Source organism: Petaurus breviceps, unplaced genomic scaffold (genome assembly GCF_028583685.1).
Source record: "Petaurus breviceps papuanus isolate PSGF00001 unplaced genomic scaffold, PetGlider_PUasm1.0 186, whole genome shotgun sequence".
NCBI classification, from domain to species: Eukaryota; Metazoa; Chordata; class Mammalia; order Diprotodontia; family Petauridae; genus Petaurus; species Petaurus breviceps.
The window spans coordinates 14,983,732-14,995,252 of record NW_027185798.1 but is presented as its reverse complement, the minus strand read 5'-3'; the positions used below and the strand labels follow the sequence as shown (position 1 = coordinate 14,995,252).

The 11,521-nt window shown below is 47.5% G+C and overlaps 2 protein-coding genes across 2 annotated transcripts in view; both read left to right on the top strand.

Moving 5' to 3' along the window:
• The window catches only part of CHCHD2 (coiled-coil-helix-coiled-coil-helix domain containing 2), a 421,648-nt gene that overhangs the window by 395,436 nt on the left and 14,691 nt on the right, over positions 1–11,521 (top strand). The gene's annotated exons all lie outside the window — the stretch shown is intronic.
• NUPR2 (nuclear protein 2, transcriptional regulator) overlaps positions 10,226–11,521 on the top strand; it is a 2,011-nt gene continuing 715 nt past the window's right edge. Inside the window, exon 1 of the mRNA XM_069089559.1 lies at positions 10,226–10,732. Coding sequence (XP_068945660.1) covers positions 10,347–10,688 — 342 coding nt within the window. The 5' untranslated portion in view covers positions 10,226–10,346 and the 3' untranslated portion in view covers positions 10,689–10,732. The remainder of the gene's footprint in view (positions 10,733–11,521) is intronic.

The following is an 11,521-nucleotide window of genomic DNA, read 5'->3' as shown; positions in this document are numbered from 1 at the left end:
GGGGGGAGAGAGAGAGAGAGATGGAAAGAGAGAAATGGAGAGAGAGGGATAGAGAGGAGAGAGAGACAGAAAGAGAGAGGAAAGAGAGATGCGGAGAGAGAGAGAAATGGAGAGAGATATGGAAAGGAATAAATGGAAAGATAGAAAGAGATGGAGAAGAGAGAGATATGGAGAGAGAGATGGAAACAGAGAAAGATAGCGAGATGGCAAGAGAGAGATGGAGGAGAGACAGAGAGAGAAGAGAATCTATGACAGAACCTTGAGGGAACATGACAAAGATGATATGCCCCCAAAGGAGACTGAGAGAGAGATGTCAGAAAGTAATGAAGAGAACCAGAATGAAGGAAGTTCATAAAAACCCAGAAGGGAGCAAGTGTCCAGGCAGAGAAGGTGGTCAGCAGTGTCAGAAGCAGCAGAGATGTAATGAAGTGTGAGGACTGAGAAGGACCATGATATTTGGCCATCCAGAGCTCGTTATTAACTCTAGAGAGAGCAGTTTCAGTTGAGGGATGAGGTCAGAAGCTAGACTGCAAATGTAGAGAGATATGGGATGATAGCTTGAGGGGACTGTACGTGAAGCTTTTTTAAGGATGGAGGAGATTTGGACATGTTTGAAGGCAGGAGGGAAGGAACCAGTTGACAGGGAGAGGTTGAAGATATGAGAATGGGTGGCAAATGATAGATTGGATGATCTCCTGTAGGAGGGAAGAGGGGACAAGATCGGGGCCATAAGAAGGGAGTTGACCTTGGCAAGGAGAAAGGCCACCTCTGTCAAAGACTGGGGGAAAGGAGAAAGAAGAAGCTGATGTCAGGGGTTTGGGAATGACTCATCACTCTACAATTCTCTCCTCCACTACGTGGAAGGGTGTGTGTGTGGGGTGATGTGTAGATGTGTAAAGCCCTTTGAGACAGGCTGCCAGAAGGTGCTTCCAAAGTACAGCATCATTGACTTGTAGTCATTCCAGGCCAGGTCACTGATACTGGTACTTTGTACTTTAGTGTTTGTGCTAAGTCAGATTTTAAAGGACTTGGAGACTATGTTTTCTAGAGAAGTTTTCCTTCTTCTTCCCAAATGAATGGCCTTTGTTGTCCAAGACAAGGGTTTCGAAATATTTGAGCAGCTAAGTATTGCAGCAGCCAGGGTGCTGGCCTTGGAGTCAAGGATACTTGGTTCTAACCCTACCTCATCTTCACTGGGCCATCCTGGGCAGGCCACTTAATCCCTCTTAAACACAACCCCTGGCACCACCATTCCATAACATGGAAGCAAAGTGGGATTTTGGCAAAAGAAAATGAATCCTAATAAAGTCAAATGTCAGTGTTATGGAAGCATGCTGAGGATCTGAAATAATAGTGATTTCAGAAGATGGTATATAGACCTGTGATTTCATCTATGTAAAGAATTCCCTATGTGTAAAAATCACTCCACTGATATATGAAACCATTTGTCATTGATAATCTTCGAAAGTCACCTAGGGCGAGGGCCCAGGGTCACACAGTTAGTGTGTGTTATTTCACAGAGTCAGGCCTTCCTAACTCTACTCTCCAACCAGATAATTATTATGTCAACAATAATAATAGTATGTCAACAGCAACAATAAGTAAATATTACCATAGTTAGTTAGGCTTGGTATGGATGTTATAAGAAAATTTCTCTGGTCATTAGAAAACAATGTTAATGAATTTACCACCTAGGTACTCTCTGGCAAGGCCTTTGAACTAGGGAACAGATACATTACTCCAGGGAAAAGATTAAAAGAACCTGGAAACAGAAGTTGCAGATTCATAAACAATATCTTCACACCAGTTTAATATATGAAATAATAATCATAATAGCTAACATTTAAACAGCACTTACTATGTGCCAAGTGCTGGGCTAAATGTTTTTGACAAGTATTGTCTCAATCAGTTCTCACAACAATACATTATTATTTCCATTTTCTAGATGAGAAAACTGAGGCAGGTAGAGGTTAAGTGACTTGTCCAGGGTCACAAGCTAGTAAGTGTCTAAGACCAGATTTGAACTCAGATACTCCTGATTCCAGGCCCAACCGTCTAGCTGCCCCAATTGAGTAATCTTGTAAAAACACCAAAGACCAAGTAATACTTGGACAATACACCCAGAAGACTCTAATCAAGCTTCCACAGCAGTACCCTAGGGAAGATTCTACAGACCCCAATTTGAAAATCTTGGAATTAGAAAAGTTTTCTATAATGCACTGCTTTGAATGCAACTGGAATACAAAGTGCTGAATGCAAACTATTCTTTTTGGGGTTCAAAAAATCACCTTTGAAAGTATAGAGGAAGAAGGCACAACTGGACATCAGTTTGACTGAAAAAGATGGGGGGTGGGGAGCAATGTTGGTGTTTGTGGATTGCAAACTTGGTATGAGTCAATCAGGTGACATGGTAACATAGAAAGGTAACGCAATCTCAGATTGCATAAGAGATGCCTGGTGTCCGGGATTAGGGAGGCAATGATGGCGTCATATCTGCCTTGGTCAGACCATATAGAGAATATCAGCTTGCATTCCAGATCTGACATAATAGGAAAAGCATTGATAAGCCAGAGAGGAAGGTCCACAGGAGGGCAACCGGGAAGGCAAATGGCTTCAGGATTAGGCCACATGAGGATCAGGAACTGGGGATATTTACCTGAAGAAGAGATTTAGGACGTGTTTGAACAACTATTGCCTAGAACTGCATTAGGCTTGTTCTGCTGGCCACGGAAGGCAGAAGGGTAAAAAAGCAAGGCATAGACATGACAGAGAGGCAAGTTTAGGCTTGAGGTTTGGAAAAACTTCCTAAAAATTAAATCTGTACTAAAGGACACTGGCTGCTTCAAGAGATAGTGGGTTGGCTCTTGCTGGGGTTTTACTTATCTGCCTGTTTGTTTGAGCCTGGGTCTCCATATCTTGCTCATCTTGGAATTATAGTGGCCACCCACAGCCCCATCTCACTGATCTTAGGATGAAATACAAAATTCTGTGAGTGGCATTCAAAGCCCTTCATAACCTAGCCCCCTCCTACCTTTCCTGTCTTCTTATACCTGACTCCTTGATCCGGCAACACTGGTCTCCTGGTCATTCCACAGACAAGACACTGGGTATTTAACTATTCTCTGTGCCTGGAACACTCTCCTGACTTCACTCTGACAGCTGACTGTTTTAGCTTCTTTTAAATCCCACCTAAAATCCCTTCTTTTACTAGAAACGTTTCCACACCTCCCTTAATCCCAGAACCTTCTCTCCATGATTTATTTCCTGTTTCTTCTGTATATAGCCTGCTCTGTATGTGTTTATTTGCATGCTCTCTCTCCCATTAGATCCTAAGCTGTTTGAGGGCAGGGACTATCTTTTGCCCCACTGCTTAGCACAGTCTCAGCACATATTAGGCAAGTAACAAATGTTTCTTGATAGATGGGCTCAGAAACTTTGACCTGCTCATTTCCTACCTACGCTGGTTCACCCTTCCTTTACACAACATGGCGGCCTCCTGCTTCTGGCGGCTCACTACATTGGTACCATACTTTGCGGAGATGCCCAATGGGCTTTTCCTATACTGCAGCTCAGATGCAAAACCCAAGCAATTTATCAGCCTCAGCTTCCCCTAACATCAGGGTAGCAGGGATTACAGGTGTGCATCACATGGTTGGCTCACAAGCAAAATCTCAATAATTGCCTGTTGCATATCTTGTAGTGGGAATTCATATTTAGATATAGTTTGGACTGGAGGGCCTCTGAGATGCCTTCCAGCTGAAATTCTGTGATCCTAGATCTGGAATAGTCATGGGCAGAGGGAAACTAGGGTGAATAAGTGATTAAATCTATCAGCTCCTGCTTACTTTTGTGGATTTTTTTAACTCATTAAACTAGGCAGTTTTTACCCAATTCATCTAATTAAATAAGGTTCCCCCCAGTTTCAAGAGTTTCAGTTGTGTCTGACTCTTTGTGACCAACTTGGGGCTTTCTTGGCAAAGATACTGGAATGGTTTGCCATTTCCGTCTCCAGCTCATTTGACAGCTGAGGAAACTTAGGCAAACTGAGCTAAGTGACTTGCCCAGGGTCACACAGCTAGCAAATGTCTTGAGACCATATTTGAACTCAAGATGAGTCTTCCCAACCACAGGCCTGGCATTCTATCCACTATGCCACCTAGCTGCCTCTGGTTTTAGTGCATAGGAAATCATAGGTGAAGAAAAAAATGAAACCTTGAACCGTAATTAAAATAATTAAAATTCTACTTTATTATTTGCACAGAGTGATACCATGCACAAATTACAAATATGTTATGCATGTGTCATGGGGAACTGTCTGGGAACCAGTACTTAGCCCATGTGTGGATTTGCCCTTCCTGGTGGATTTTTTGGAATATTAAAAATATTCTCCACCCTCTGCTGATCCAACAGTTTGAGGGAGCCTTGGTGAACCTCTTACTTTAGAATATGCATGGGTATCCTATTTCACTGAACTGTAATTTGATACTATGCTACCTACCTTCATCCCATTCCAAAAAGAGCCTGTGGAGTGTCTTGCCTTTGAGACCTTCTAAGCCTGGAATACAGTCCTTCTCTACTAACGTCTCATAGAAAACCTCTCATCCTTCAAAACACATCTCAAGTCCTACCTTTTCTGAAAATCCTTTCCTGATTCCCCAGCTGTGGTGTATAGAACCGCTCTGTACTGATTCTCTTAAGAGGTATTCTGTACATACTTACTTATATAAAGGGCCTTGTCATTCCCCCCCCCCCCCCCATTAGAAAGCAAGCTCATTGTGAGAAGGCTCTGTTTCTTCCCTTGGCATCCCCAGTGCCAAACACAAACCAAGCGTTTAATCAAGGCTTTGTGACTGGAGTTCTCTTCCCCCACATTTAGTTCCATAGTGACTAAATACTGATGGAAAATGTTTCTGTTTATGGAGTCAGAATATTTGTACACATCCCTTAATTTAAAGAGAGTGCACGGTGCTGCCCACCCAGGAGTAACAGGGTGTGAGTTAGTCAATAGAAAGGCAGAGATGTCTATCAGACCGAGGCTCAAGTTCAAGGCAGAGTGGCTGGCTGGGCTCCACATGATGGCTTGGAGCTGCTTTTCCATTTGCCTGGGAGTCCCTGTGTGACTGAAGTGGATTCACTTTTTTCCTTCTGAGCCATGTGGAGTCAGGATACGTGGATAGAAGCAATGCTTCAGTCATTTATTAAAAATAGTCCTCCAGGACACGTCCTCTTAATGAATCACCAAAATCGCTCTGCTTCTCATGATGCTATGTAGGCCACTATCCCCACTCCTAATTACATGGCACCAAATAGAGTAAAATAAAAAGGTGGGTGGCTTTGCAGACAGCCTGGTACAAGTGGGGGAGGTACTGGACCCAGAGGGCTTCTGGACACATGGCCCCCACCCCATGCAACCTTGGACAAGTGCCTTAACCACTGTGATCCTCAGTCTCCTCATCTGTAAAATGAGGAGGTGCCCTGAGGTCCCTTCCATCTCTGGATCTCATCCTATAAGCCACTTCGCCTTTCTGGGCCTCAGTTTCCTCATCTGTAAGAGGAGAAGCCTGGACTTGGCAGCCTCTGATGTTCCTTCCAACACTGGCTCTACAGTCCTGCTAGCTAGGACTTCAGAAAACCCGGAGCTGAAAAGATGTCTTTGATGATGTTTTAGTCAGTTTAGGAAAGACCAATCCTAAAGGGATAGTAGCCATTTCTAGGGAAGAATGTGCTGGTTAAAACACCCTGAAAGAGGTGGGAGAACCTTTTCTGCTACATCATATTTTCCTGAGAGTAGTTTCTACTGAAGGAACAATTAAATCATTAGGACTCGAAGTTGACAGAGAACTTGAAAGTGCTGGCAAGATAATTGTTCTTGCCCCAAGATGCTGGCCTAGGGCTCTTCTAGCAGCAGCCTTGTACCTGTCCGGATTAGCTCCTTTAAACGGCACACCCTGGCCCATCTTGTTCCCAACGCAGCCTGTGGTGGGCAGGGTTAGGAGGGAGGCTGGGAGTTTGACTCATTTGCCCTGAGGTCAGCCCGTGGATCTGTGCCAGGGCCCCTTCCCAGGCCCCATTGGTGACTGCCAGCTGATCCCTCCCAGGGCTGAGCAACTCAGAGGGTTTCTACCTTAAAATGGGAACCAGCTCGTGAGTCAATGAAGAGGCAGACCCGGGGGCGGAGGAAGGATCCCAGGGCTCAAAGGCAGAAGACCTGAGTTTGAGTCATAAGTTGGCTGCTTATCGCCACCAGGGGAAATGAAGTCATTCCCTCCCTCTCTTTCCTCATCTCTGCCCCCTCCGCTGCAGGCTGGGCTCTGCCAAGGCAGGGGCTGAAGGGGGTTATCACGAAGGTCCCTTTCAGGGCTAGAATCTGTGCTCCCATGGGAACTTTGGCTGGCACTTAGGAAGAAGAGTGACTGTACTTGACCAAGGCAGGAAGATCCAGACAGATCACAGAGAAGCAGCTCCCAGAAGAGAGAAGATCGTGCCTTTGGGGGCCCTGACCCTGTCCTGCTCTCCTTGCCATCCTTGCTGGCTCCACCTGGGCCATCATCTTCAGCTTCCCCCACTGGAAACTGGAATTCAGCCCTGGAACCACCCTGGCTCCAGAACCTGCCTGGATCTGGGCTTCTAGCCCCTTTTCTGGCCAGGTCTCCATCGTGCGGGCCAGGGACCCTCCCCCTCCTCCCTCCTTTCCAGCTTCCTTCTATGCCTGGTCCTCCCTCATTCGAGGGTGAGCCCCTTGAAGGCAGAGCCGGTCTTGTTTGCTTTTGTTTGTATTCCCAGCACTTAGCACAGCGCTTGGCACAATGTTAGCCCTGAATAAAGGCTTTCTCTAACTCCTGAAGAACAAAGAAATCTCGTGTTCAACAAATTTTATGCTCAGTACATCTGTAGCCACATCATTATGAGTCCTCCTTCTTCCAGTGCCAATCACAACCAACTCATCCCTTCTGATACTGTGCAATACCAGTCCATGCCCATCTATATCCATTCTTCCCAAGGGGGTCTACCCAACCATGGCGGGGGGTGGGGTTCCTCTGTTTCATTTAACTTTATATGTTATATATGCCAGCTTGACTTGGAGTCAGTAAGACCCAGGTACGAATGCAACTTCATCTTTTGTTGTGTTCACTCATTTCAGTCATGTTCCACTCTCGGGCACCCCATCTGGGGTTTTGTTTTGTTTTGTTTTGCTTTTTGGAGGGCAATTGGGGTTAAGCAACTTGGCCAAGGTCACACGGCTAGTTTTGTGTGTGTTAAGTGTCTGAGGCCGAACTTGAACCCAGGTCCTCCTGACTCCAGGGCTGGTGATCTATTCACTGTGCCACCTAGCTGCCCCTTTCCAGAATTTTTTTTTTTTTGCTCATCTGGGGTTTTCTTGACAAAGACAGTGGAATGGTTTGTCATTTCCATCTCCAGCTCATTTGACAGTTGAGGAAACTGAGGCAGAGTTAAGTGACTTTTCCAGGGTCACATAGCTAATAAGTGTCTAAGGCCAGATCTGAACTCAGGAAGATGAATCTTCCTGGTTCCAAGCCTGGCACTCTATCCACTGTGTCACCTAGCTGTCACTCTCCATCCTTGAGCAGGTGGTCTTGGTGGGTTGCTGCAGCTGAAAATTTCCTTAACTTTCAGCCAACCTGCACCTGGTTGGGGGTCTCCTGTATTGGTCTTCAGATGACCAGCATTTCAATCCTTCACCTGGCTTGAAGTCTTGGTGCCTTGGTTTCTGCCAGTCAGTGCCAGAGCCAGGCTAAGCTTTAATGTCTTTTAAGATTGTAGGGACAACTTCAGGTATTGAAGGAAGATTTTGGTGAAGGCAAAAGAAAAACTATTTTCCATGAATTCTGCATGTTGGGCCCAGATTAAACAGAACCTTAGACCTACCCTAGAACAATAAGTTAAACTCTCATTAATATAATTGGAAGGGACTTCAAAGATCACCTAGTCTAGGCTTCTCATTTTATAAATAGGGAAGGAAGCCAGAGTCTCAGTACGTGCCCAAAGACACACCGGTTATGAGATGGGATGAGAAATGTTTCAAGTTCAGTCCAAGCTGGACTCAATTTTTTTGGCAGGGTGAAATTGAAAGATCCAAGATTTTTCTAAGTTCATCCAATCAGACACTGGGACTGAACCTGTGATTTCATTGGCATCAGGATCTCTCATATGAGGAAATTCCTTCTACCAACGCAGGTTGGCACCTTCTAAGAAACTCAAAGTCTTGGAGAGTTGCCTGGGGGGGGGGGGCACTGAGAGGTTGACTGATTTGCCCGGGGTCAACACATCAATAAGTATCAGAGGTTGGAGCTTAAACCTGGTCCTCCTGGTTCTGATGAAGGCTCTTCATGGGGTGAGAATGTGATGGGTGGACTAAGTCTGTGCATTTAAAAGTCAATGAAAGAATAGAAAAATTAAAAGAGAAGCAGATTATAAATCTTTCATCACTACAAACAGGAGATGTGTTGTTGTCCAAACAAGGGTCTTCTCCAGAGTCATTTAAGTCCAGAGGCAGGACAAAAGGCAAGAGGACTGGCAATGGCTTGGAATGCAGCGGATGCCTCACTGTCTTCTGTCTGACCAAGCCCTAAGCTTCCATAGCGTGGCCTGTTTGAGCCCCCTCTTCCCATCTGCCCCTTCTGTTGGGGAAAGTCTTCCCACATTTGAGGGAAACATACCCCTAACTCACCGACAGGTTTGAGGCCAGTTGGTTATCCTCAACCTGGTTCAGCACGTTTGCTGAGATGGTTTACTGGGGTGTGGCCACTGTGCACACTACAGCTTCTTGGAGCCACAATATTATATTATACATTTATAGAAACGTATGACCAACGTAATTTCCTAAGAGATAAGTAGCTATAGGGTATGAACAAACGATTGACAAAAGAATTGCATAGAGCCATCAAGGAATGAGTCAGATTATTAATAATGAGAGAAGGGAAAATCGAAGCCCAAACAGCCCTGAGATATCACCTCACATCTTACATTTGGGCCAAGATGACCCAGTATGGGGAGGGGGTGTTATGGGCATCTGGCCTGGGTGCCGCTGTTAATCAATGTAGGAAATTTAGGAAAGCAATCTGTTCTTATGCAAATAAAGTGATTAGGCTTCCTATACCCCTGGCCTCAGAACTTCCACTACCGCATTTATTTATTCCCCAAAGAGGTCACTGATGAGAAGTGACAGGCTTTCTGCAGGGCGGAGAAAGGGAGGCTGGGAACGCCCATCGATCATCCTACAGGAACGTAGGAGAATGTCACGGGCTGCAAGAAATGAGGCGGATGATGAGCAGAGAGGCATGGAGGTGCAACACGATGATATGATACAATAGAATACAAGATAAAATAAATGTAAAATAAATACAATAAACACAAAGCCCTTTACAAATCGCAGCCCTACATAAATACCAGCTATTACTGTTACTATTATTAGACATATTTAGCGGTGTGCAAACCACTGTCAATCTTAAAGCGCTATTATGGGGGCGGCCAGATAGCTCAGCGAGTAATAGCCCCGGCCCCAGAGTCGGGATGGCCTGGGATCGAATCCCGGCTCAGATACTCAGCCCCACACCCAGAAACACCTGGCCGTGTGACCTTGAGCAAGTTACTTAACCCAGATTGCTTATAATTAAAAAAAAAAAAAACGCTATTATTATTAGACGCACAGGTAGACACAAAGAAATGCAAAGCACTTTACAAACCCCCAGACGCCATATAAAGGCCATTTAATGATAGTTTTATGCATGTGGTGCTTTATGTTATATAGCGCTTTAAAGTTTGCAAAGTGCTTTAGAAATCATTAGCAGACATCTGCAAAGAGCTCTGCCAACCTCAGCGCTGTATAAACAGCGTTAGTCATTACTATTATCAAGTAGGCAGACTGATTACTTTGCTGTCGAGGGGGACGGACGGACGGACACCAGAGTAATTATTAAGCTCCTTCCGTGTACCAGCTTTAGGACAAGGCGCTCCAGCCCCCAGCGGAGCATGCTGGGATCGGTAGTTCGGGTGGATCTTTGGGCGGCAGGAAGTCCCGCGAGAGCATAACGGGAAGAGAGGGCACGTGGAGCGGGAGCGCCCTCCTCCCTTCGAAGTTCTAGAAGGCGGGGGCCAAGCCGCCAACTTAAAACTACCGGGTTTCCTTCCTTGTGGCTAGGCGGGAGGGGGTGAGGGTAAAACAGGTGACATAGTCGGATTGGCTGCCCGCTCTGTGACGTAGGGCGAGGGGCGGGAACCGCAGGTGCCGCCCCCTCGGCTAAGCCAATGGCCGCCCCGGGCCCCTGTCACGTGGCGGGCCTCTAACTCGCGCCAGGACCGCCGAGGCCCCGAAGTGCGCCCCTGGGATGGAGAGGAAAGCGGAGCGGCAGCCTACACCGCCCCCGCCGCTGTCCCCGCCGCCTCCTCCTCGGTCCCAGCCTCCGACCCGGCAGAAGTCGCAGGAAGAGCTGCCGCTGGCGAGCTTCGAGGAGGAGCAGTACGACTCCTACGACTACTACAACCTGCGGGAGTACCCGATCCGCGGGCCCGGCTGGAGCAAGGGCCGCAGCCGGCGGGAGCGGGAGCTCCGCACCAACCGGCCGGTGCCCGCGGGCCATGAGCGGAAGATCGCCCAGAAGCTGTACAACAGCCAGCGGAAGCGGCGCCAGCGCCAGCTGCAGCCCCGGCCTCGCACCCGGCTCTGCTGAGGGCGGCGGCCTCCCGCCCCCACCGTCCTCCGCCCCTGGCCCCGGTGCGTGTGCGCGTGCGCGCCCCGGCCCCGTCTCCCCGGGGGGCCCAGACCCGCCCCCGAGCCCACTTTCCCCTCCTTCCTCCGGGAGACCCCGGGAGCGCGGGGCTAGCGGCTGAGAGCCCAGTTTTTCACATGGGGAAACTGAGGCTCAGCTTTGGGACTGGCCCAGGGTCACACAGCTAAGGCAGTGTCTGAGATAGGACTTGTTAATTACAAATTCCACCGTTTCGCGTGCCCTCCCCCTTCCCCCCCAAATCCAGCCGTGGTGACGGTCCCCCAACAGCTGGAGCCTTCCTTGGCTGTGCCCGAGGCCCAGGGAATTTCCCCAAGGCTTGATAATGGAAGCAAAAAAAAAAAAAGCCCCTCTTTTGTGCATTCACAACTGTTCGCCTGACAGCCTGCCCTGCCCACGGAGGATGAAAGAATAAACGTTGATTAAATGCCTTCCTACTATGTGCCAGCTACTGGCAGAGGTCTTCGGATCCAGGGTAAAAGACTGTGTCCCGGGCTCTGCCCTGAACCCAGAATGCCAGCAAGGAGGACACAGTTCCCCTTCTAAAGGGAAGCCTCCCTCCTTAGGAGCAGGGACTGCTTTCCCTTAGCATAGTGCCTGGCATGTAGTAGGGGCTTCCTAAGTGCCAGTTAATTGTAAAAGGACAAATGTTGGGGCAGATAGGTGACTCGGTGAATAGAGCACCAGCCCTGGAGTCAGGAGGACCTGAGTTCAAATTCAGCATCAGACACTAACACCTACAACTAGCCTTGTGACCTTGGGCAAGTCACTTAACC